The sequence below is a fragment of the Thunnus maccoyii genome, chromosome 6 (genome assembly GCF_910596095.1).
Source record: "Thunnus maccoyii chromosome 6, fThuMac1.1, whole genome shotgun sequence".
Taxonomy (NCBI): domain Eukaryota; kingdom Metazoa; phylum Chordata; class Actinopteri; order Scombriformes; family Scombridae; genus Thunnus; species Thunnus maccoyii.
This window is the reverse complement of record NC_056538.1, coordinates 22089333-22116659: the sequence shown is the minus strand read 5'-3', so window position 1 is coordinate 22116659 and position 27327 is coordinate 22089333. Positions and strand designations below refer to the sequence as shown.

General features: G+C 37.4%; 1 protein-coding gene across 2 annotated transcripts in view; it reads left to right on the top strand.

The window, feature by feature from the left end:
* LOC121899443 (CD166 antigen homolog A-like) overlaps positions 1–24967 on the top strand; it is a 42619-nt gene extending 17652 nt beyond the window's left edge. Inside the window, exons 2-16 of one of the 2 annotated variants that reach the window (XM_042415278.1) lie at positions 6940–7046; positions 7289–7505; positions 7639–7703; positions 8146–8233; positions 8452–8625; positions 9695–9819; positions 9954–10086; positions 13798–13910; positions 14003–14129; positions 15578–15699; positions 19864–19996; positions 20849–20878; positions 21333–21444; positions 22790–22922; positions 23020–24967. In XM_042415278.1, coding sequence (XP_042271212.1) covers positions 6940–7046; positions 7289–7505; positions 7639–7703; positions 8146–8233; positions 8452–8625; positions 9695–9819; positions 9954–10086; positions 13798–13910; positions 14003–14129; positions 15578–15699; positions 19864–19996; positions 20849–20878; positions 21333–21444; positions 22790–22892 — 1649 coding nt within the window. In that variant the 3' untranslated portion in view covers positions 22893–22922; positions 23020–24967. The remainder of the gene's footprint in view (positions 1–6939; positions 7047–7288; positions 7506–7638; positions 7704–8145; positions 8234–8451; positions 8626–9694; positions 9820–9953; positions 10087–13797; positions 13911–14002; positions 14130–15577; positions 15700–19863; positions 19997–20848; positions 20879–21332; positions 21445–22789; positions 22923–23019) is intronic. The other variant, XM_042415279.1, reaches the window with a different exon arrangement.
* Positions 24968–27327: the final 2360 nt, after the last annotated feature.

Here is a 27327-nt window from a genome sequence, read left to right as displayed (position 1 = left end):
TTTTCAATTTATGCAATTACTTACCTTGTAGAGTTGTCTAATTATTATTGATAAACATTAAACACTTAATTTTAAAAAACTCTTTTTTTTTAGATTAGGATGCAAATAACGATTATTTTCATTATCACTAATCTGCTGATTATAGTTTGGATTAATCGTTCTGTTAAATTTCATATAACTATAAAAAATGCCCATCATGACGTATTCATGTTGCTTGTTTTGTCCAAAAAAACCGTCAAAAACCTAAATATATTCTGTTTAAAGTGACATAAAGCAAAGAAAAGCAGCAAATCCTCACATCTGATAAGTTTGAACTGGCAAATATTTTCCATTTTTGCTTGAAAAATGACAATTATCAAAATATTAAATAATTTTTTTGTCAATGGACTAGTGATTAATGTCTAGTGATCCTGACATTATCTGATGATAAGGGTATAACTGAACAAGTTTTCAGTTATTTCAGTGTTGGAAGCGGATTCTTTTATTGCAAGTTTGAGGACACAAAGCTATATCTTGGCTATATTTTGATCCAGTATGTTGCACAGAGAAATAATGTGTCATAAAGTGTGAAAATAAACTGAATGGAAATAAACTGCTTTTCTTGAGACTAATTTCCCATTCCAATATTTTTTATTACATAGGCGTGCATCAATTCAGCATTATATCAGTGTCGGACAATATCACACTCGTTTCCATCATAAAACTAATAAATGTTCGGACTTGGACAATGTTTCTTATGTGACTTGTAGATAAGACTCCACAGAGAGCGGATCACTTATTAAAAACAAAAAGACACTAGACAGGCCTAGTTCAGCTTGGACCACAGATAGAGCCTGTGGGAAATGTCAGAAAATGAAACCTTTGTCCCAAGTATTTCTGTCCATAAATGGACCTTTTTCTCTCACATGATTCCCTCTAAAAGACCATTACACCCCTCTGAAGGTCAAAGAGATGCAGGGCAACATCTTCAGGGTGTTAGGTTGCTCTCTGTGCCCTAAAACAGATGGTACGGCTTAAAATGAGGCTTGGAAAACGGCTCTGGATCCACACGTCATAGTCTCTGTGCCGTGTGTTCATTTCACATAATGTAGCCTTTGTTTACCCTGAAGTACTTATGAATACACTCATACCTGCTGCCCACTTCTACAAAATAGCTGAATTTAGGCAGCTTGTCAACATCAGCACGAGAGTTGAAAAGATTTTCAGCATAGGGGTGCAGCTACAGTTATTTTCATTATTGATTAATCTGTCAGCTACATTATCCATTAACCTATTAGTCGTTTGGCCTATAAAATGGTGAAAAATGTTGGTCACTGTCTCCCAAACCCCCGAAGTGATGTCCTCAAATGCCCTGTTTTGTCCCAACCAACAGTTACCAACTCAAAGATATTCAGTTTACTGTCACAGAAGACTAAAGGAACCAGGAAATACTCAAATTTTAGAAGCTGGAATAAGATAATTTGACATTTTTTCTTAAAAATTTACTCAAAACTATTAATCGATTATCAAAAAATGAAAATAATTTTCCTTTGATCAATAAATTGTTGCAGCTCCACAGAAATTAAGAAACTATTTTAATAATTGTCTTATCGTTCCAATCATTTTCAAGCAAAAATGCAGAATATTCTCTGTTTCCAGCTTCTAATCTAAATATCTTATACCTGATGGTTGGGCTCTGGAAAAGTACAATGGCCACTTTTCACTGCTTTTAACTACTTTGCACTACGGATAATTTATTAATTGGGAAAACGATTAGCAGATTTATCAGTTTGAAAATAATTTGTTAGCCGCACCAACTTGAAAGCCAACCAATACAACTAAATAAGCTGAGTCAAGTTACTACAATGTGGGGAAAAGTTTGTAGCTCTGTACAAAAGTGAGATCATTGTACTGTTTTGGACAAATATCTACTGCCACCCTTCAATCAAACATACAGGACAATTTGATTTGCATGCATCCTCATTACATGTTTGAAAAATGGAGTCACTCAGTTACGGATATTAGTGCTTTTTGTCATCCAGTTCCCTGCAATCCAGCAAAAAATAAAAACCAGATGCCCTTAGTGTTATGCTATAAAGACACTGACAGGCAATTATAGTAGGCTGGAAAAAAGCAAAATTATAGAGCACACAATGTTGACGTTTGGGATAGCGCTTCCATGGTTCAGCCTGCAACAAAAAGAGAACTGTGTTAAAGGGATGCTGTGCAAGTGTGCTGTCAGTTATCCATCAGTGACATGATTACACCCCTTCCCTCAAGAGAGAGAGACAGACTGAGATAGTGAGGATGTAGCAGTGTGTTTATTTATTTTTGTTTGTTTTGTTTTTTTTTAATCTCTGTTCAGCTAGCTGGTCTGAAAAACACTTCCTCACCACAAACTGCTACTGTAACAACATTCATATGAAGTCATATGTTTGTCACAGTCAGTAACATATCAGCTAAGGGTGTGCACAGATTGAGAGAGCTGACAAAACAGCAGTCTATAGAGCTCATATATTACCAAATAGCTACAAGGATGCTTTGGGGAGCCTGGTGGTAAGTCTGAGCAATTATCCAAAACCTTCCCACACCTTTCCATAAGACAGAAGTTCCTCTATTTTCCTTGACAGCAGATAATGAGAGATTGAACTGATTAAATCACTGATCTCTTCTCATTTCAGATACTTGATATGGCTAATCAAAATTCAGTACTTGTTAAATTATTAAAGAACGAAAAGCAGAATGTCATGGAAGGTTAGGTTTTCTTTGATTTCTCGCTCCTTAGGCAAGCGCTGTTCACTATAAGAATCTAGCCTTTCCTCAAGTATTATTGATCTAGTTGAAGTGGTTCTGTCTGGCCCCTCACCGCTGAATCGCTTCTGAAGCGAGGCTATTTGCCATCAAGTCTTTGTGGACATGCGCCATGGGATCTCCATTCACTGCACAATCCTCATTTTCAGCATTTAATAAGTTTGGGCGTCCGATTTCTTTTGGATGGTGCGGCTGAAAGACATGCACACACACTCAGGCGCACACACACACACACACACACACACACACACAAATGGGAGGACGTAAGGTAGCAAAACAGGGATATAGAGACTAGTGTGGGGAGGTAGCTGATTTCCCTGGTGAGCTTATATCTGAGCTGTCGTCACCTGTCTCTTCGCGGGGATAGAGGCGCCTTAATCAGGAACATGAAAGCATCTCCTGTGGTGCTGCCTCCTCTCTCTGACTCGCCTGTCTATTACTTGATTTACCATCGCCAGAATATTAGCCAATTTTTTGTGTCCAGTATGAGAAGTCTACTATAAAAATAGAGAAATTTCATCAAACCTGGCAAGACCTGTCATTTTATATCCAGACGGCTTCAGTGTCAGTAAATGATTTGTAATGAAACGCATGTTATGCAAACGAATAGAGTTTGATTCAAACTTTATTACTTTCTGTTGCGCCCTCATCACGCAGACAAATGTTGGAAGTGATTTTTTTTTTTTTGTGCATGTGCGCGTGCCTGTGTGCATGTGTTTGTCAATGTGAAGTCACACTGTTCACCTACTTTTGTTGCGAAGGATTACCTTATCTCAGTAAGCAGCAGGAGCTTTGTCTTCTGTAACTCAACATGTGCGATTAGTTCTCATTGTGTAACAGCGTAATCTGCGCAGATAAAGCCTTTTCCTTAATACAGACTCTTTTAAAGTTCTCAGAGAGGCTGAACACAGCTTTATTTGAATATTCAAAAATGCCTATTTGAATTTGAAATGTAAGGAGTCTATTATACAGGAAGTGCGATAACCTTTCCAACACTGCAGTGCTTGCAGTGTAACCTGAATATAACTGACTCTTGTTATTTAACAATTGTTAAAGATTCAGCAGAGCGGGTTGTGCAGAGCTCTCTCCTGAGAAGTTTGAGTCTCAGCACTGAAAAAACATGTGGACTCGGATGCCAACTAGATTTGAATATTTCCTCGACCGTTTAAGTATATTAGTACCAACAACCCCAGGTGTTGCACCTAATCCAGATACTGACAGATTATTTTTGGCACCCCAAACATCTCCAAAGTGAAATGTAGCTGCATATCATCAGATCTGACACATATGCAAACCATGTGCCCATGTCTTGCACAGAAAGCTCATTAACTCCCCTCTCTTAATAGATTCACAATGTCTCCATTTTCCTTTTTCCGCCCAGCGTGTACAGTCTATTACGCTTGGACCAGAAACCTGCACATTGAGCTGAAGCCCGTTCAAGCATGAGAGTCAGTTTCATTACATTTACTTCAGAAAGACAAAACAAGGGAGTGTGGGATGGCTACATCAGCATGCCGTGTTCGCACCAGCAATCTGCATTACCATTTCAGGTGGATTGGACTGATGTACACCCAATTGCCAAAATCCGAATGTGAGCAAGACTCTGTGAAATGCAGATACAAATTTACAGTTCAGCAAACTGCCCATTTGCTGCATGAAGTCTTAGTTGGAGCATTTGCATTTCAGTTGCATGACAATCAAACATAACTTCATATGCTTGAGAAAACTATCTATAACAATTAAATGATACAGAAGAGAATTTGCAGATATCTACAATACGCCAGGTAACATTTTGACTAAGCAAAATCAATTATTCAGGCCGATCAATGCATGACTTTATTCTAAATAAGCTTTTAATCCTTTTAATTCATTTTATCATGCAAGACAAACACATCTTAGGTGTGGCAAATCACGGACAATGAGAGAGATCAATGCAGGAAATAGTTCTAATTGTGCTATGGTTGACAAGTGACAGAGCTTATCCATGTGTTTGGTGAAGAATTCCTAGTAAAGCTGTCAGCAGATGAGATGTGCTGTGGTTTGTTTTGTCCCAGGCTGTCAGTATTAAATGTCGCCGAGCCTTATTTAAATGCAGGGATTGTATCTATGTGGGTGAAGTGCTGTGGTATCTATGTTTTCTCAAATACTTTTTATTGGGTGGGTTACACTGCTTTGATGCTTACATAAGCAAGTCGCAGATAGAGCTGTAAGCACTGATTATAGTCATCACCGTAGATATACCAACACTTCTTTGAAGTCCTTTTGTTCTTTTACGTGGATGTTTCATTTCCTGCCTCTGTATTACAGATGTTTTTTGTGCATCTATCAGTCTAGCTCTTTATAAAAGTATGTCCTTGTGAATTTGAAAGCCTACTTTGAAAACGATATTTAGCTCAGTGTTGCCAGTACTATGCAAGGGTTTGTTGTTTAATTATTGTTACTTTTTCTGTTTGAAGAAATAAAAAAAAGAAAGATTAAATCAACTATATCATATTTGTTAAAGATAAAATGAAATCACACACATTCGTGATCACTGAAATTGGTTATGTTTGGGATGTTATTTGGCATTACTAATTGTGTTTGAGCTATTAAAGGAATAGTTTTATAGTTTAGGAAATACACCAACTCACTCTTTTGTTTAAATGAGAAGGTCGATGCTACTCTCATATCTGTCCAATAAATGTAGCTACAACCAGGAGACACTTAGCTTAGCTTAGCACAAAGATGGAAAACAAGGAAACTTTACTTTTTACTTTGCTTTTTGCACAGATTCAGCTATATGGTAGAAAACCACTTAAAAGAAAGTACAGAAAGTAATCAGAGCTAAACACGGGGCTGTCTGAAATCATATTGAATTGTCTGTTGTTTGTCATCTGCTTGCTGTTGTGGCTTTACAGATGCCAGTTAGTTCAGCATCAGACTCGATGTTGTTTCAGATCTGACAGCTCATAAATATGAGTGACAAGTGTGAACTTATTCAACTGGGTGTCAGGAAGATGGTAATACACAGTAAACTTTGTTGACTTGAGGCAAACTGTTTGATATTAGTAAAGTCATGTGTTAAAACAGTGAGTAACTATTTTATGAACTTGATTAATTGTCTTGATTTGACACTTGACAATGGGGGGTTTAACGTGGGAAAACAAAACAGTCAAAGTATAGGAAGCTTGCCTCTGCATCCTGACATCACAACTGTGCAAATATGCCTGCAGGGTCCTCCCAGTTGTTACTCCGGTCTAATGTAGACAATGGTAACCATAGTAAAAGTATTTACTTTCATTCAAACAGGATTCAAATGACCATCACACACAAAGCAAATGAAAGAACCGCCTCATTTGAGGAAAATTCCTCATCGCAGTTTAAAAGACTGATGGGTTAAAACAGAGAAAGTCAGAGTAAAACTTATGAGGCAGTGCAGAAATGGCATTGTAGCTCTTTGTGCATGAGTTTAATCCCACAATTTCAGGGTTGAATGCACACAGAATATTCGAGAATCTTCATTGTTTGGTGCTTTCTCCTGTAGATACAAGGACAGAATTGTCACTGATAGAAAGTGGATGGTCATTGCTTTGTTCTTATACACTTTGCTGAACTGCTGATGAGCTGTTTTGGATTTAAGCTTTAGCTGTCAACTCCACACACCCACTCATGCATTTACCTTAGCTTGAACTCTAAGAGGTCTGAAATGTGAATGTGAATACCAAAAAACTGAGCAACACCTCATTTTCAGTCGGGCCATGGCAGCCTCTCTTTCCCTGTGGCCCTCTGGCTCTCACCCCTCATCGCATCCCATTGAGACACTTCTGCTGGCACCCTCCTCCCATCCCCCCTCTCAAGCACTTTGTCTCCATGGCGATGTTTTGAATGAAATTTAGGGCAGGAAAGGTTGGAGTTTTTTTGCCAAGGGAGCTGTAAAATTAGCAGAACTATAGAAGCTGCTGCTCTTAGTGTATTTAGGCGAAAACTAAGTGGTATTGATAAATGTCAGTCAAATATATACAGAACGGGGGGGATGGGGGGTACTTCATTCAGAATAATGACAGAATTCAATTTTCAGTCAAAAACATGCATGCTGTGTTGGAGCTCACGAGACTAGCCCTCCTGAAAAAAGTAATTGAAAAATGTGGCCTTGCTTTTTCTCTTTCACAGTCAGCGGTCTGGAGACTGTTATCGGCCTGTATGGGGAAACACTCGAGATCCCGTGCAACAATGGAGCTGTAAAAGCAGAAGACGTCATGATCACTAAATGGAAATATGTAAGTCACAGCGGAGGTCAATGGATTCAAAATGGTGAAGTCCGTCTGACACCCACTTATCATGTCTGAGCCACGCCCAGTCTGAGTGCATTTGCTGTGCATTAGAGCATGCATCTGTCCCTCCATATGACACTGCATGAGCAGAGGGTGTAGAACAAAACACTGTGTGCTTTTATTTGAACTGGAGGCCAATGCCATATGTGACAGATATGTAACAAGTGCACTCTGCTTTTTCTCTCCAGGACAAAGGAGAGGGACTTTCAGGAGACCTGCTGGTCAAGAAGATATCATTGAATGTCTCAATCAGCGCCAATGATGAATACAAGGGTCGTGTTAGCATGGCTGCAAACTCCAGTCTGCTGCTTTCTGCAGCCAAGTTGACCGACCAGAGGACTTTCACCTGCATGGTGGTGGGTGGGGCAGACATCACAGAATACCCAGTTAACGTGGTGATCTACAGTGAGTAAAAGCTCGCAGAAGACTAAAATACCACTTATCTTTTCGGTTTAGGTGTCTGATATGAGCAACATACAGCACACAAATCATGTACAATAACATCCTGTCCGTTAACACATTTTTTCTTGTATCGCAGAGACACCGACAGGTCTGGAGATTTCTGACAAAGCAGAGGAACTAGAGATCGGCAAACTTACTAAGGTGTGGTTTTTAATGATAAACATTGCTTATACCTATATTATATTAAGAAGTAAACCATCAAGGGAAATCCCTCACTTGAGCTAAGGTATCTTGAGGCATAGCGCAGTCCATGTTACTACAGTAATGAGTTCTTTGAAGTGATTCTCATGAATTAGTAAATAGAAGAACCCCCCCTTACTGCAATTTCAATACCCAAAGGATCTGAGAGGCTTTAGAAATGCTTTTGGGCATTTCACGGTCTATTGCGTAGACAACTCCTCAATCCTCAAAAGCTAGAGGGGCGTATAAAAAGCTAATTTGCTCTGATATTTGGTTATTTAAGAAAATGCAGATTCATCCTGAATTCATGAAATTGTGATTTTTCTTTTTCAATAATTTTGTCTTCAAGTGCAGGTTTTTGTCATCTTTCTCAGATTTAATTTTTTTTTTTTTCCCCCCACAGCTAGGAACATGCGTTGCACAAGACGCCAATCCAGCTGCAAACATCACATGGTTTAAGAACAATAAACCCCTGGTGGCTGATGGGAAAGGTGTGTATTCTTCATCCTGTTGCATGATTTTAAATGCTAACAAAAACAGCTCATCAGAGTGTTTTGGATGAATTATTCTCTCTGAGGGGGACAGTTACTGTAACTTATTCTTCTGTGATGAATTGTGCCGCACTAGCAGACTGTCTGAATCCAGTGTGTTGTTAATTACACCATTGTTTCCTTGAGTTTTCAGACAGAGTTGTTTGTTTCTTGTCTAGGGATTTCCATCCAAGCCTCGGTGCAGGTAGACCCTGTTACTGGCCTCTCGACCACTTCCTCCAAACTGGAGTATTCAGCTGAGAAGGAAGACACAGATGCCCAGTTCACTTGCAGCACTCAGCATACTGTGGGTGCAGAGCTGGTGTCCTCTCCAGTGACCTTCAGTATCACATGTGAGTCACTGAACGCTGCTAACAACATTCATTGGACACATTTTCTGAAATGCAACAACTGCAGGCGACCTGTTGTCAAGAGTACTGTGTTAAAACCTCGGCACAAAATGAAAAAAATGCTGTTTCAGTTTCATCATCACAGACAATGAAAAATTAATTCTTTGTCTTATATTTACCTCCCTGAAGCCCAGTTGTTTTCTTTGCTTCTTTTTCTTGTAGTTTATCTCAAAAACTTGCTCATAGACTTCTACAATGTTTAGTGTAACAATTTAGAATTGATCTAATTTGAAAATATAATTGGTATCTGAGCATATAAAATATTCTTTCACTTTTTAAAGATGTGTTGATACAACTGAAAGTATTGTATTATTTTCAATTCTGAGGCTCAGTTATTTAAGTGGGAGTTTCTATGGACTATAATGTGATTTTGCTTTATTTTTGGCTAGTAAATAGCTGCCTTATTTTATTTAACATGAGAGAACATGGAAAAAAACAGTGTTTTTATGTTAAAATCAACATCAGTACACAGTGTCTAATTAGGCTTTTCAGGCCCACATCAGCAGCAGCTCCTGACCTAAAGAAAAAACAGCAGTAGCTAGCGGTGACAGACTGCCACGTGTTATTTTTCAGACTCTTTTGCTTCCAGCCAAGAGAGACAACAGTAACAATAATGGTGACAGCTGAGAAATGAGGTGTGGATTCTGTAACTCTGTAGTGGGATTTATACTGAACACAGCAATAAATATTGAAGTTACCTGCTCACTGTGGCCTTTAAAGCAGAACTTGAACACTTCCTTGCAAGAAATGTGAGGGAGTTTGCCTCAGATGGAGCAGAAACATTCGAGCTTTGAAAGGATTGTTTGGTTGAGTGACTACATTTCACCCATCTCTGCGAATTTGAAGTTGTTCATAGCCAATAGTGAAGTTTGAGCTCTCTGTAGCATGCTGACATGGTTGGTCTCTGCAGTCCCTGCAGTCAGCTGTTGGGGGCACACGCTCCACTTGATACACCCTCCACCCTCACAAACATCCCCCTCTCTGACTTTCTATCTTTCTGTTTTCTGCACAGACTCTACAGAGAACGTCGTCCTTCAGGTCATTGCTCAGGACCCTCTTGTCGAAGGAGACAATGTGACTCTGAAGTGTGTGGCAGATGGTAACCCAGCTCCTACAAGCTTTAACTTCCACCTTAAGGTACACATGCTCATTAATATTTCCTCTATCTGTGATTATTACAGAATTGCATCTATAGATTTATTTGCTTGTTTTTCTTCAATAAAGTATCATAAACTAATCCCCTGCCATTGTTCAATTGTTTGTCTTTGAAGGGGGAGATGGTGAAAGTGGAGAACACAAATACTTACACCATCAGCGATGTCTCACGTGACAACACTGGTGAATACAAATGCTCTCTCATTGATGACCCCTCGATGGAAGCTTCTAAGGACATCACAGTCAACTGTAAGAGACCAAAACATGCTGTATTTCTTGAAAAATAGAAATTACTGCAATTTTGCCACACAGCAGCATCATTGTTGGTGTAATTTCCTTTTTTGCCTGTAATCTAGGATGAATATCATAACATGTTTTGAAACTTGAAAAAAAAGCTTCAAAAGGTTGATACTCAGTGTTTGAAAGCTTGATATCTAATAAGAAAGGTTTTGCAAGATTGAAACTAAGTTTTGAAGGCTTGCATAATGTTTTGACATTATGAAAAATATTATGAAAAATGTATCAATCTTCAAAGGCACTGGAGACTGTATGATCACTGAGAGTAATTTCATTATGTTTAATGTTAGGTTTTTAGGTTCATAAGATTACTTACCAGAGGAAAATAAAGCAAGGAATTAGGGCTGCTTATTATTATTATTATTATTATTATTATTATTATTATTACATGGTGGTTGGTGCTGGTTCCCATGGGGGTGGTGGGAGAACTGCTGTTATATGTGTTGTCAGGTCAGCAAAACTGACATGTGCCTGTCAGGTTTAGCCTACGGAATCATTCAGGAAGCATCTAAAATACAGTTAAATTATGCTGTTAAGTTGACCAAATGCACAGGTGTTCAGTTATCGGTTCAGTCAGTTGTTTGTGGCTCTGCTCATTTCACTGACAGCATCTGTCTGAAGTCACAGCAGGTTTGTGACTGTCAGTCCGCCTGCTGGCACATATCTCACCTGAGCTCAGCATCACTACTAGTCGGTGTTCCCTGGAAGAGTGTGTTGCCTCACCTTGATAAACAGAGAGGCTGCAGTTTGTGTCGCTTTTCAGTTTTGTTTTATGCAAAAATACACATTAACAAATTAATGAATGAATGATAGTTTTCCATAGGTAAACATTTTATGACGAGTTTAAAATTATTTCAGGATCGTCTGCACAAATACTCAGATTTTGTGTTGGATGGTCCTGTCTGAGTGATGGGCGCATCACTGCCTATGGTAGAGAAACACCGGCTTAAGTGATAAACTTATGTTAATCAATGCTTTACACATGTGCCAAAATAAATTCATGGTTTTGAGTATTTTTATTTGAGGGCTTTTCTAAGCAAATATTGATAATTGTCTTTATGTTTGCAAATAATTCTATTAATTAATCAGCATATCATGTAATTAATTCAATTAAAAATTTTAATGATTGACAGCCCTACTAGGAATAACAAAGGTGTTAGTCTATCATTTGTAGCATAGTGAGCCATGGTCATAACCCTGCAGATCATAGAATCGAGTAGTTTAATAATTGTCGGACCACACATAGAAATGTATAAAAACTCTCTGTGTTATGATGCTCATAACCATTAATTCATGACTGAGAATTATGGGCTACATATACAAATCAGTTCTCAATTTTATTGTATTTATTCTTTTCAAATAGTAAACCAATACCATAATATTTTCAAAATGAAGATTTTTACCTTGCATTGTTAAATCTTTCCTTTGACCATGGATTTTAATGTTATGCGCTGACAGCTATGCTAGACACCTAATTAATTAGTGCAGTAAAAATGTCAGCGTGAAATACAACAGGTAAATATTCACTAAATAGCCTATTTTTGGCCACATGTACAATAATAAAGTTGATTTACCATAAAGCATCATATCTATTTTCAAAAGTCAAAGAGCAAGCTCAGTTTTTCCTTATTAACACTACAGATGGTGTAAAAAGACAGTTAAGAACAGTGGAACAGAGTTGAACCACATACCAAAAAACTATTATTGCACAACCTGACCAGCAGGTGTCGCACTTTGTCTGAACTCTTCATCATTAGGTCTATGCAGGGCCATGGGTATGGCATCAAAATGTGGGAGCTATAGTGTTGATAAATAATAGCTAGTCATTGTATGTAAGTAAGCAGACTGTCTAAATTGAGCTGGTAGCTCATGGTAGCTTTTCTATTTAGCATAATCCCTGTGTCCCTGCAAAGCAATATTGAGCGTATAGTGTTGGGTCTGGCAGGCTACAGTCAAGCTCAGCCCACATCAGCTAATAGCCAGATGATTTCATAGCCAGCTCCATCCTTTCACAGCCAGCTAATCTCAAGCAGCCCCCGCCAGCTGATGCCTCAGCTGGTTCCCTTCTGTGCATTCAATTGGCAAATGTCATACAGGGCGGCCTATTTAAACTGCTCTTGCCTGCCTACCCTTGCTGCTTCCTCCGCGTGCCGCTGTGCAAATCCCACCACCGCCCCAGCTCCTCCTTTACATGAAATAATCTGAATTAAACATTGTCATTGCTGATGTTATTGTTATCTGCTCTCTTCTGTTTCCCATTGGGGGTCTTTGCTGCTGCTCTCCCTGCCTATGAATTCCCATGTATGGGCATGGAGGTCCCAGAAGAGAACCATACCACCAAATATATCTAACACCCATCACAATTAGTCTGTAGGTTACCTATAACTCTTGCAAGAGGTCGGTTGGCTACATCTTGGCCCACTTAAAGAGTGGATGGGTATGCACCTACTGCAATGAATAAATAAGTAAATCAAGATAAAAAATCCAGGGGAAATACTGCAAGCAACAATGCTAATATTATATGCATTTATTTGTGTTTTTTTAACATGTTCTTATTTTTATGATTAATTAATCTAAATGAACTCAATTTGACAGCCTACTTCTGTGATTTATTTTCCTCTGGTAAGTAATCTCATGAACCTAAAAACTTAACATTAAACATAATGAAATTACTCTCAGTGATCATACATTCTTCAGTGCCTTTGAAAATTGATAAATTTTTCATAATTAGATGATGCTGCCAACCAGCTGGCAAATTCTGGACAGCCAGACAGCACAGAGAACCGTGCATCCTGTTTGTGTATCCTGTGCGCGCCAGTCACTGTCAATCCCACCTAACCCAGAAAATACAACATGTGATTGGACTGTACTTCAGCCCCTGCCTCCAGAATCCCTTTTTTTCTCCTCAGTAGGTCTGTTTCCAAGTTTCATACTAGAAGCAGCAAGACAACGCTTCCAGAAATCACATGACTCGCAAGCTTGCAACTCTGTGGGCAGATCTCTGAAAAGTGGGTGTTGTAAACTCAGCTCTGACAGAACAGTCTGCAGTACGAGTGCAAAATACATCCACAAAAGTAAAAAAAAAAAAAAAAGATTTACCCTTTTGAAACTCAAGCTTCAACATTTCAAAACTTTTTTCCCCAACATTGCACCAGTTTTCAGATCACCATTTATAAGGTTTCTAACCTGGTAAATAAACGAATACAACAGGAGAACAGTGACAGATTTGAAACTCTGCAAATGTGTTGGAGAAACACTGTAAAAAGAGTGCTGTAGTTGTGAAGAAGGAAAACTCAAATACAAAATAATATTTGCAGAGATCTGAATTTTTTTTCAGCCTGTCAAAACATTATGCAAGCCTTCAAAACTTCTTGCAAAACCTTTTTTTTATTAGATTTTAAGCTTTCAAACACGGAGTTCCAACCTTTCGAAGATTTTTCTCAGTTTCAAAACATGGCATGATATTCATCAAATATTATCTCTTTACCAGCCTACCTGTCCTCCTGTGCTTTGGGAAGAAAAGTGTTGTGTAAACCGCACTGCATCTAATAAGCTGCATCTGCAGTGCTGTGAGCCAAGTGCAGGGTTGTGTGTTTAACGACAGGAATGTATCAACCCTTGTCAGGCCTCTGTATCATCTTTTCACCATCTTCTTTCGTTTAGACCTAGACATCAATTTAATCCCCACTGGGAATATTGTCAAGAGTGCTGGTGAGGCCTTGAATCTAACTTTCCATATCGGCGCTTCCGGGGAATCAAAGGTCTCCTGGACAAAGGTAAAAACACACTCTGTATCACAATGCCTCAATCAATGAAATAAAGTTTGTGCTTGTTATTGAAAATGCTGTTTTTTTCTTTATTTAATTAGGATAATGTTAAACTGGACAAAGAGCCCCAATTTAGCAAGCTGACCTACTCGGACTCTGGCCTCTACGAGTGTGAGGTGACGATGGGGCCCCTCAGACGAAAAGCTTCTTTTGAGCTTGTTGTTGAAGGTAAGGGCTTAAAGGCAAGGCAAATCTATTTGTGTAGCACATTTCAACAACAAGGCAATTCAAAGTGCTTTACATTGAGCATAAAAGGCATCAAGACAGATTAAAAAAGCAACACAAGGCAATGTAAAAAGACATTTAAATACAATTAAAAGGTGTTAAATTGGAAATAAAAAGAAGCTAGAATAGAATAAGACAGATAAAACAGGAAAATAAGTTACACCGCAGTGTATGAAATGAATAATTATTTGATTTCATTTGAAATCAAAGTCAGCGGCAAACAGAAAAGTCTTCAGCCTCGATTTTAAAAGAACTGAGAGTTGCAGCAGACCTGCAGTTTTCTGGGTGTTTGTTCCAGATATATGGAGCATAAACTGAATGCTGCTTCTCCATGTTTAGTTTTGACTCTGGGAACAGAACGCAAACCTGTCCCAGACGCCCTGAGAGGTCTGGATGGTTCATAAGGTAGCAGAAGATCACAAAACATTCAGTGCTTTATAAACCAACAGCAGTATTTTTAAAATCAATTCTTTGACAGATGGGAAACCTGTGTGAAGATTTGAGAACTGGAGTGATATGATCCACTTTCTTAGTCTTAGTGAGGACTTGAGCAGCAGCGTTCTGAATGAGCTGCAGCTGTCTGATCGATTTTTTAGGGAGACCTGTGAAGACAGCGTTACAGTAGTCGAGTCTACTGAAGATAAATGCATGGACAAGTTTTTCCAAATCCTGCTGAGACATAAGTCCTTTAATTCTTGATATATTCCTTAGGTGATTGTAGCCTGACTTTGTAATTGTCTTAATGTGGCTGTTTAAATTCAGGTCTGAGTCCATGACTACACCAAGATTTCTGGCCTGGTTTGTGGTTTTTAACATTATTGATTGAAGCTGAGTGCTGACTTAATCGTTTTTCCATGGCTCCAAAAACAATTACTTCAGTTTATCTTTGTTTAATTGAAGAAAATTCTGGCACATCCACTCTTTAAAGGAAATTCGGATATTTTAGGAAATGTCCTTGTTTGTTTTCCTCTGTTCATAGTTCACAAAAGTACACAACATCAAAAGGACAACATGTCATCTTTACACTTGTGTTTTTTCATGTATGAAACAAACAAATTATAACAGCTAAATTAGTGAAGTTCAGAGGTGCTGGTAGGTGGATTTAACTACCTTTGCACACTCAGGCTAACAGTTTCCCTGTTTTCATTCTTTATGCTAAGCTAAGCTAAGCTAATCGGCTGCTAGCTGTAGCTTCATATTTATCATACAGACACGAGAGCGGTTATCAAGCTTCTCATCTAACTTTGTGCAAGAAAGCAAATAAGTGTATATCCCAAAATGTCAAAAGATTTCATGTCATTTTGGGTGTGTCCATGATTGTAATACAACAACAGTATTACAAATATTCTTTTTTTATTCTGATGTATCTGAAGAATTACGTCCTGTTGCAGGTGCTCCAGTTATCAAACAGCTGTCCAAACAGCGCGGTGAAGATGGCCAACATAAAGTCTTGATTTGTGTGGCTGAAGGTTCTCCAAAGCCGGCTGTCTCCTGGAGCATCAATGGCACCTTGGTATGCACAAACACACACACACATCTTATACAGCAGTAGCCCTTATAATAATATTATGAAATTCCTCCTATAATAATTGTTGCAATCTCTGAAGGTCATATCTATGAATTTTCTATAATTGTACATGCATTTAGTCATTGTGGTTACAAGAACATTTCACTTTTTCATGTACACTCAGTGCCCTTCCTGCCGGAGCACAGAAAATTGCACTCACATTTTTCCAGGCTTGAAGCCTTGTGGAAACATACTGTGCCTACAGTAATAAACACAGTACTGTATTTGTAAATGTAAATGTAGTAATTCTTCAGGTTAATTTCACAAAAATATTATTATTATGTTGACAAAATGATAAAAGTTTGAATGTATGAATTGACAACTGTTACAACTGACCAGTTTTGTTGTAAAGACAGATGTTTGGGTTGGGATACTTTAAATTTGCCTGAGTGATAGATGAGATATCACACATCACCTATGCTTCACAAGATTCTGTGAAACCATGTGCCATCTGCTGAGATTCCCAGCACTTTCTATATATAGATAGATATAATTAAGTCCTTCCTTAATAAAATATAATTTGGTAGAATATAGCATGCGAATGCCAACATACTCACTGTTTCTCTAGGTAAGTTTGTTTATGGTGTCTCAACACCAGAGCAACGAGCTCCTCAAAACAAAAGTAAACTGGAAACACATGGCACAAAGTCAGTACATTAAAAAAAAACATACCATAGGCATGATGTTTTGACCAGTTTTAGGAGGTGATTTATTGGGGAGCTGTGAATGAGGCTTCACAATAATTTAGCAAATCTGACAGGTGAGACTGTCCAATTTGTGGTGTTTAAATCTGTCTGCAGCATTTCCTTTTGGTTGCAAAAAAAACATTTTGCACCTGCCAATGCTGAAGATTTGTGAATGTGAATATTCAATGCCATAATTCCCCTTCTTGCAAAAAGCTTTTTGCTTTCAAAAACTCTGTATCTTTTCACTTGTTGACAACTTTTACAGCAACAATTTAAGAGTCACTGTGGCAGGTTATATTTGGTAGTAGAAGCCTGCCCTTTTTATTGGAATCAGCCATCACAGCTGTGTGCCAGCTCGGAAAGTGCAATACGGCTGGGTTTACGCTTGATTTCAGAAAGCAAACAAACAACATGTTGTGAAATTTGTCACACCCAGAAAAGGCTTACATGTCATTTTCAGCCAGGACAGTCAGAACCCAAATAGTCATGACAAGACGTTTTTTTTCTCAGTAGCAAAACACATGCTGGTTTACTTTGTGTTTTAAGACATAATGTAGCTATTTCAGAAATAAAAACACATAATGGATATCAGCTTTAACAAATGATTTGATACTTCAGGTCCTAAAGGCTGTAATAAAGTTTTCAACATATCATTCAGGATGCTTTGAATGAAGCATTCTGAATGATGTTTGCTTTAAAGCAGTCATTCTTTCGCTGATAAATCCATACTGGTTGTCATAGAGATTCATGTGACCATGGCCTTCCTATGTAAGACAGGGGTCCTGCGGATCCTTTAAAGGTCAATTAAATTAGATTTTCAGAATTTAAGGTCATAAAATGTCTTAAAAATGTCTTATTTTTAATGATGGTAGGCCTTAAATTTTGAGGTGATGCCTAGTTGCATGAGAAACATCCAACCACAAGATTCAATTACTTAAATGTCTTTGGTTGTGACTCACTCCAGTCCAGCTCTTTCTTTTCTTTTTCTGGTGATGTTTCGATTGGTTCTCCACAGACCACCTGCTCTCATGAAGGTAACAGGATTAAAGAAGTGCACAAAACATTACAGATGATGCTCAGCTAAAGACACTTAGCCAGGGGGGCTCAGAGAAGACACAAAGTCCTCTGTTATTTCTGATAGTTGCAAGAATCTGGATTATAATGTTTTTAGTGCGGAGCAACAACGGCCAACATGAAGGAGAGGAGCAGACTTTTATTTGGTGACTGCTTAGCTGGTATTTACAGATTTAATGGACTGTTGAAGTGAATGAAAGGTATATATGCTATAACATGTATGTGTCTTAATGTGGAGAATTAACTATAGCCAACTCTGTGAGTGCGAGAACGACCAGAACAGCTTTATTGTTTTACACAATGTTGTCAAACTTAACAATTCCAAGCAAATTGTAATTAAAATTTTAAATTAAAATGCATATATCTAAAGTAAAGTGTAACAGTAGGACACAGTTCATTGCATTTGCCATTAATTTGATTACTTTATGAGATTTTACAGATGATTGTTATATGGAGATACGAAAACATCAGAAAAATATCTCTATCAATATTGTCCAGTTCATTTCAAACATAAAGCTCAGCCCTGCACCAGGCCTTGCTGTGGAAAGAGTATTACATTTTCTCTGTTGAGGTCTTTAAAAAGTCTTAAAAAGCCTTAAATTTGATTTCAAAAAGTGTGCAGCAGCCCTGGTAAGAGGACATTGGGTTTGTCCTGTAGCAACAACTGCAGCAGTGAAATTTGTAGGTAACAAAACAGTGACTGTATGTGGTCCACAAAGTAGCCAAGACATGCTGTAAAAGATTTCTATCTGCAGCAGGTAATTTGAAGGCAATTTTGGCTTCAATTGCAACTACATCAGGATATAGTTTGTGATTATATTTAGACCTATTCAGGTGTCTGGTTGATCAAACCACTTCTGAAAATACACTTGTTTCTACATTGAACAAGCAGGCACTCTAAACAGTGAAGACGATCCACTAAGATGCTCATATGGTTGTTTAAATGTAATGGCATTGCTTTCCTCACATCAAACCTATGAATAACATCAGCAGAGATGGGAAGGTGGGAGTAAATAGAGGCAGTCTGTTTAAGCAGGCAAAAAAAAAAAAAAATCCAAGTTGTGGAAGTGTCTTGGTCCGGAGAGAGTTCATGCTTTGCTTTGCCACTCACTCTGTGCTGCAGAATGAGTGAGTACTCCCTCTTACGTGTGTGATAGTTAGTATTTTCCCCAGCTGCCGCACTTGTGAACTTATCTGGTCCTAACATTTCTAGGTGGTTGTGCCCAGTGTTTTTGAAAGACCACATTTCTTTATTTTTTCTGAGGCTCAAACACAGTATTTTGTGACTGCCATGAAGACAAAAAAGTTGCCCCTTTTCTGTAGTGTACCTGAATATACTCTGATAACAGAACTACTCAGTGAAGCAGTGTGAATTACATGTACCTGAGGGTGTGTGTGGTTATAGTCTATTTGTGGTCTATTTGTGTAGGATGGTTACAAATCTTTTCAGTCCTTTTAGTCAGTGTTTAACCTCAAAAACAACCCCAAAACTTGAATCTGTGTGTAATAATGAATCAACTACAAAGGTGCACAGACCTCTTTTACTGAAGGACAATGCATTTTGGAGATAGCACATATTTCACTCAAAAGTTTATATTTTTTCATTCCTCTCTTTAACATCTATTCAAGGAGAATAATGTAAGATTTGAATACAGGCTTAGTAATGGGTATTTAAAAAATTGCCACATCCTCTTGTATATGTAGAGGATGTGAAAAGGGTGTTGTCAGTTTGTCTTTGTGTCTGGAGTTTTCCTCTTAGACTCAAGTGTCTACATCCCAGAGGCACATGCTGTGTCTTTGTCATGTCAAGAATGAAGCACATATCGATCCAACATCGCCCCCTAGTGGTAGAAAAGAGTGCCCTACATACTGTACACTACCCTAATTTTCAGTTGAGGAAAGCAACTAAGTACATGTGCTCAAGCACTGTGCTTAAGTACAGTTTTGAGGTACTTGTACCAACCATTTAATGCTTCTTTATACTTTTAACTCACTATATTTTAGGGGGATGTATTGTACTTTTTACTTAACTACATTTATTTGACAGCTGTAGCTGTTAACAAACTAATTAACAATCTAATAATGTGCTTTATCATAATGTAACAGTCACAGGAGCCATTTTTCTACAGCACTTTTACTTTTTATACTTTAAGCACTTTAACTTAAGTAGCATTTTGAATTTTAATATTTATTATATTGGTGCTTTTACTTAATTAAAGGATCTGAATACTTCTTATGCCACTGCTGATTTTGGCTTATTCTACACAGTTGGGTTTTCAGATCAAATCATAGTGTCAAGCCAGATATGTAATTACTAATATTTGTTTTTTCTTTCCCTCACGTTGTTCAGCTTGACGAGAGTCCCTTCATCAATGGCAAGATAACTCACAAGATCGCAGTTGTGCCTACTGCAAATCTGACTGTCTCTTGTACGGTGTCCAATGAGTTTGGCATGGATACCAAGGATATAAATGTGTCATCCTGTAAGTACAAAAGTGGTAATACAGCCCACTCATCTCTCTCTACATCGTAGTTTCCCTAAAACCTAACTCAACTCTAACACTAATCTGCCTTTGTAGATGTTTTCCTACTCTACTCACTAACTCTCTGTCTGCATGCTGACTTGACATAATACCGAGCTGTTTATGTTAAAACTACAGTAATTTACAGGTATGTACTTAAGGGTAAACCACCTAATTTAGCTGTTTTTTATCTATGGAGTTATGTTTTTACACACCATTTGGGCTCACATAAACCTTTCTGACATAAACTTTGTACAATCAGCCAATTTCTTTAGTTTATTTGATACTTTTAGTATCAAATAAATGTTAGGGAAAAATAAGTGATAAAAGATAATAAGAAAAACATACATAAATACATGATGTGTAAATTAAGTTAGAAAAGCAAAAATAAATCCTGCTTTTTATATTGGTGGTTGTTTGTCTTTTGATGATCACTGAGTGAAGGTCCAACTTTCTTACTATCACTACATCAATCATGTAACCAAATGTAATTGATGCATGCACTTAGCACTCGGTTCACACTGTTGTCCAAAAGCGTGCAGTGTTTACTACCATCCTTTGCTCTGTCTTGCTTACTCATCCCTGTGTGTTTGGGACAACATTTCACCTCTTTTTTCCCCCTTCCCTCAGTGTGTGTATGTTGGGATGCTGGATTTGATCTGTTCCCTCTCTGAACTACTTGCATGCAACAGTAGTAGAAGTAGAAGTAGAAGTAGAAGTAGTAGAGAAGAAATTTCTCTGGACATCAAGCTTGTTTCTTTTAGTTTTTTTCCTTTTGGTTGGACGTTAATTTTATTTTATATCTGATTTCAGTATTTGGGGAGGTGAGAATGGATAAACAAGGTAAGTTGTAGAAGTCTCCTTGCTTGTAAGAAACGTTGGGAGGGGGGTGAGTAAAGACTATGGGGGAATCAAATGTTCACTGAAAGAAGACTCTTTATCAAATATTTACCTTACACTACCACACAACTCTACAACTGGGAAATCAATCTTTGGACAGTGTGTTTTGTGATGATGAAAGTGAAGATATGAAGAAGGAATGGAGCTACCAGCATCCTGACAAAATGTCAGCGTTGTCCATAACCTCACTGGCTGATGAAATGAGTCATAAACTAAGAATATCATTAACATTTAACTCAAAGAGTCATAATCATATACAGTGCGGATGTGTTCATTCATCAATGCATTTATTGCTAATAATTATTATCTTTTTTTCTTTCCTATATTCACTCAGGCTGGAGTTTCATACTGAAATGTTCCCTCTGGTGTCTGATGTTCTGTTTTATCTCTATTACAGACCAATCGGATGATAATGACCAAACCAAGTTGGTAGTTGGAGTTGTAGTCGGCCTTCTTGTCGCCAGTATGGTTATAGGCGTGGCATACTGGGTCTACATGAAGAAATCCAAGTAAGAAATCAATGTTAACCTTTTCTAAGAATCCTAATACTGTAACATAATAATTGTCCTATTTTGGTTAAAAGGTCTAAATTCGCAAATTGACTTAATTTGCCAATGGCCAGTTAACCTTAAACTGACGCGCCAGAAGGTTTGTTACACAGAACCATCTGAGAAGTCGTCCATGGAAACTGTTTGGAAAAGGGCAGGCACTTTCAAAAAATACCATCTGTCTATCACGGTCTATCACCGTCTTACCTTGCGAGGCAACTGGATTCACAACACTGATTGGTCCAAACCACCGGTTGTTCGCATAACTTGAAGCCTGACAAGATGGATTCTTGTGCAATCTTGTGATGTTGTGATCTTGCAAATCCAGCTGCCTCGCAAGGTAAAGTTAACCTGTCTTAGCCTGAAATAATACCACCTGGTGTCCGGTTTTCTGTGTGTAAATTAGTTTGTGTTGATTTAATTAAACACAACTTTATTTAGGAACAAGCACAATGTGAGCACAAAATAAAATAATTAAGGTGCCAAAACAAAATTTTGATACAGGGCCACAAGATGAAGTAACAATGCACTACCTGCCTATATTGATAATATTGTACTTAAATGGAGCACATTTTTAATATTTGCAACAAATTCAAAATTCATTTAGGGAAATGCACTTTCTTGCAGAGATTTAGGTGAGAAGATTGATACCACTCTTGTTAAATGTGAAGCTGCAGCCAGGAGATGGTTAGGTTAGCTTAGCTTAGCATAAACACTGACAGCAAGGGGAAATAGCTAACTAGTGTAAAAAAGACTGGTTGTGGTTTTACAGGGGTGTGATGTACTGGACCATAGTCTTGTGGTTACCACAAGGTTTCACTGCACCTGGCCAAGAAATAGTCTGACACATAACCAACTGTAAAACAATAACTTGTTTTGATACTTCATTTTTGACAGATTAAACTAAAGAGTAATAATGTGTTAATCACTGAGTTTAGGGGGTGCTTGTAGACGGATTGTTTGTTACCTTTGGACAGAGCCATGCTAGCTGTTTCCCCCTGCTTTCAGTCTTTCTGCTAAGCTAAGCTAAGCTAAGCTAAGCTAACAGTCTCCTGGCTTCAGCTTCATAGTTGTCAGACAGGTATAAGAAAGGTATCAATCTTCTTATCTAAATCTCATAGATGAGATGCTCATTTGCCATATAGCGTATAAGTGTATTTCCCAAAATGTTGAACTTATTCTTCTAATTGAATTCACCACAATAACTCTGGGCTTTTTAATGGTTCCTTGAGGTCTAGGCGGGCCTGGGGCAGTGGCCGTTGAAGGATTATCAACATGTTAGGTAACAAAGTTTTATTCTAAACAGGCAAGGAAGCTGGAAGACTGGTGAAAAGGAGAATGGGTCTTCTGAGGAGGAGAAAAAACTGGAGGAAAAAGTGGAGGAGAACAGCCAAAAAGCTGAGGTGTAAAGAAACGGCAACCATTTGGGAATGTGAAAGGTAGAGAACAGAACATTGCCACCATACGCTTAAATAAAGTTTAACAATGTCATTCAGTTTCAAATAACACTGTTTTCATTCGATCTTTTCTTTGCAGTGAGACCATGGAACTTTTGCACATTTCTCGTCATCTCTGTCTTTGGGAAAAGAAAAAAAAACAAGTGTACATTGGGAAGAAGACAGTTTGGATTTGGTTTCAGGGAGAATTTTACTAAAAAGCATATCCAAACACCGCCCAAGCCCCTCAAACCCCACCCTTCCAATCCTTAAAAAAAACAAATGGATACTGTATGTGATATACCTAACCTGTCTGCACTACTGATACATGTGTAAACTTGTCTACTATTAGAATTCATGTTTGTTAGAATGAAATTTGGGAAACTGAGAAAATTTTGGTTTGTTAGTTGATGCAAGTAAAATTACTACTAGACCAGTTGCCTTTGCTGTAAGGATGTGTAGGCCTGCATTAGTCTATGTTTGACTTTCACAGCCATCGCTTTTAGTTTTCATCACAGTCAAACAACCTCTGCCTTCAACATCAGTGTACAAAATCTGTTTATTTCGTTGTGTACATTTCAGTTTGTTCATTCAGGCATAAAAATGTTGAAATTGAGATGAAATTCCTGAAAGGGCTAAGGGTATATTGTTATACTCGGCATTAGTTGTAGATGGTAATATGATTTACATGTCACATTGCAGGAAGTAGGTGATGTGCCACAGAGTTCTTTGGTGTTACATGATTTTTGTTTTTTAATTATGTCTTTGCAAAGTACCAGGAGAGAAAATGAAAGAAACTCAGTTCAATTTGCTTGTCTCTTTTTCAAATGTACTGTACATTGGACATAACCACTGTATGACACAAGCAGGTAGATTATTGAGAGAATGTATAGCATAACTCAACTCATTTTACTGGCTTTAATTTGGTTGCGCAGATTGTTTTACATACAGCCTTTGTTTGTTTCTACTGTTCCTAAGAGAAAGTCCTTTAAACTGTAGCAGTGAAAGGATTTTGTTTTAAATGTCAAAGTGAATTCTTAATTTGAGCTCCATATGATTGTTTATTGTGTAGCTATGGCATAATTTTGTAATTGAACACACAGAGTGGACAGGACGTTTGCCTGAAAGTAGCTCTTGTGATATGTTTTGCCTTCTTTTGAGAATCTACCTGTAGTTGCTTCAGATTGTGATGTGCACTAGGGTTCATGTTTTTATGTCAAATTTGTGTAGAATACGAATGAATACGCGCAGCTGTACATGTCACAATTTTGGTCATTTAAGAGCATTTACTAAATTTGAAAATGTATCAGACCAGGATGTAATTGTGAAGTATGTGAGATTAATTTTCTTTTTGCTATTTATATTGTACAAGATTAAATATCCTGGTAGGCAAATTCAATAATTGTCACATAATTCATATCTTGGATTTAAAATAGTTGATAAATTGCTTGCAGACTTTACAAAAAAAATGTAATTAATTTCCAAGTCATCAGTAGGTTGCTCTGCATCTGGTTGAATAATAGATTCAGCATGTGATAATCTCAGACCTCCAAGCTGCTGTTTGTTGCCTAACTTGTGTAAAACCATCAAATTGGAAGAATGACCAAAGAAAGTGAACATTGCCATGCAAGTATTGTAAATATCTGATGTTTGTTTTTGTACTTTTGTTTAAAATAAAGTGTACATTTGGAAAAGTTATGTCCACTGAATATTATGTTGTTAATATTTTTAATTTTTCCATTATCATCTTTTGAAATAAAGACAAATCCGGATCATATCTTATATTATAATTTTTTTTCACTTTTATACACACACACAGAACAACTTGTCGGTGGTTGTACAGGAATTTTACAAAACTATCAGTAATTTAAAAAAATAAAACATAACAGAGTAGAATATTTTGTGAGCAAAAAAGATTTGCAATTTGTGGAAAATAATGTCTTTTCGGTGTATAAAATAAGAAATGAATTCTGCAGGAAACCGATTTATTGGAATTAGAAAACATTTCTGCATCTGAGACACAAAAATAAAGTCAAATATTATACGAATGATTGAATCTGATTTCCTGTATTTTGAGTCAGTTGTGGTTATTTTTTGATGTCTCATGTTTCAACGAGACAGCAACAAACTGTATATACCGGTTATGAAGAACTGTCAAAAACTACAGACACATAACTGGACAGGATTTGATGGAAACTGATCTGAGATTTTGCTGTACATTTGTTAGTCTCCAATATCAGGATATCACCTCCTTAATATAGAAACTGGTGCTTAAACAAGAAACTTGCAAGCAGATTTAGAAACTATTTCACTTTTCATAAGAGGATTTATGTCAGGAAAAGGTGAATACTCTTAGTGCTGATGTCACAGTTACCACAAGCAACAGATAGATATATAGATGGATGTAGGTTACTTCAGTGGTCTAAGGGCATTCTAAAACATGTATAAGACCTGCATAACTGTAAGTTGCTTGTGATTATGTCAAATTCAAACCCATTTAAGTGTCTTTTTCACTAAGCTAGAATATTGCACGGCACAATATACTGTATTTATATATACTTTCAAACAGTGTTATAATGTACACCTGTGAGAGCATTCATGAACAGAAAAAGGGCAGAGATGGTTGATTTGTCCTACAAGGACACCCCGAACATGTAATTTAAAAAATATACCTTTACTTCACAAATACAAAATAACCCTTTTCACACAATCAAAAAATATGATTTTTTTCTATAACATGCAATACAAGGTAATTTAGAGGTCAGTGTCACAGGGAGTCCTTCTGTCTTTTGGGCAGTGATATCCACACTACTGGTGACTAGTCATGCTCTTTAACTGCCTCCCACTCAGCTGATTGGTAGACTTGAAGCAAGTCAACCTATCCAAATAAAGTAGGCCTATACTAAGAAATGTAGAAGCCTTACACCTCATGGACAGATGGTCTGCCTGATACCCACCAGTGTGAGCTTCTGCTGCCATCCTGTGGTCACAAAATATACTGAGCATACATTTTATTAAAGATCAGAGCTCTATTCAGACTAAAACAACTTAAACTCTTAGAAAAATGCTACAATTCTTGTTTAAAAACAGAAAAAAGAAAAATAATTTGAGTTAGTAATAGTTTTCAAATACTTTGAACACCTCACAAATTCAGTACTCTGACCACTGATGACATACTATATCTTGTTATTTTGGAGGTAAAGAGATGCACCGCTACACAACTATCATAACTCACTGAGCAAACATGGTACAAGGATCTTGTTGACAGTCTTATGATAATAGTATAATCAATCACTTGACACATTTGTCTGTCCTGATGAGGCATTTGAAGTTTTTAGTGTTTACAGAATGAATTGGAAAGTAGTACATGGGAAATTAACCATGTACAGTAACAATGAACATAGAAAAGATCCAATGTATTAATTTAAATGAGTGAGTGATGAAATCAAATCCTGTATATCAGCCAGAAACTTGTACAAAGGGTAGAGAGGTGGTGAAATGGAGAGAAAAGCTTCAGTGATTTTTGTAGCTGTTAGTACTTTTTGTTACAATTTCTCTGTTAATTAGCAAAGAATTTCACATATGAATCTCACCCATTTTCATCACAAGAAGACAGTCTGGTATATGTACTTTTTCCTTTGTGATTACAACTGTACTTCATGATCTTGAAACACAGTGCCTGTTATATCACGATAAAATATAAAAATATTTTCACCCCTTGTCTCTGAGGCCTTCAATAAGTATTAAACTGGATGTCCTCTGACAGTCAAACAGAACAGGAAGACAGCATCGCATATAATTTGTGCACCCATTAAAAAAAAATCAGATGGAGCTGGAGGAATTCATAATGTGATGAACTGAAACTGAACAAATCAATGTTTACAGTGTTTTTTCCTGAATGTTGTCAACCACTTTCCTTTACGTGGCTGTTGCAATAATGATTGAATGATTTGGTATAATTTCTTTCATAAATATTTGGGCTAATTGAGGTTAGGAAAAGTTCTAGACAAAATGTCCTTTCAAACAAATTAGACAAGGTAAAGAACAGTCTTAGATTTAACATAGTCTTGAATTAACTAAACCAATTTTCTTAAGGAATATTAGGACTAAAGGAAGAATTATATTAAGCCTTTATGGTGATCAAAGTGGTTTAACTTAAGGGTAATGCTGTCAGCATTGTGTCAGTGGAGACACAATTTAGACTAATTCAGTGAAGCCCAACAGGCACCACCAGCCAACAAGTAGTAAACATAACCAACTGACTCAATAATTATGATTGAATCAGTTTCTGAAATTGTTTTGTACATGTACAAAGAAAATGCAGCCCACTTGCAATGTTGTCACAAAGGAGAAAGCCTATACACCTTTCTTTCCAAATACAGATCACTTTAAAGTTTTTAGTATTGTT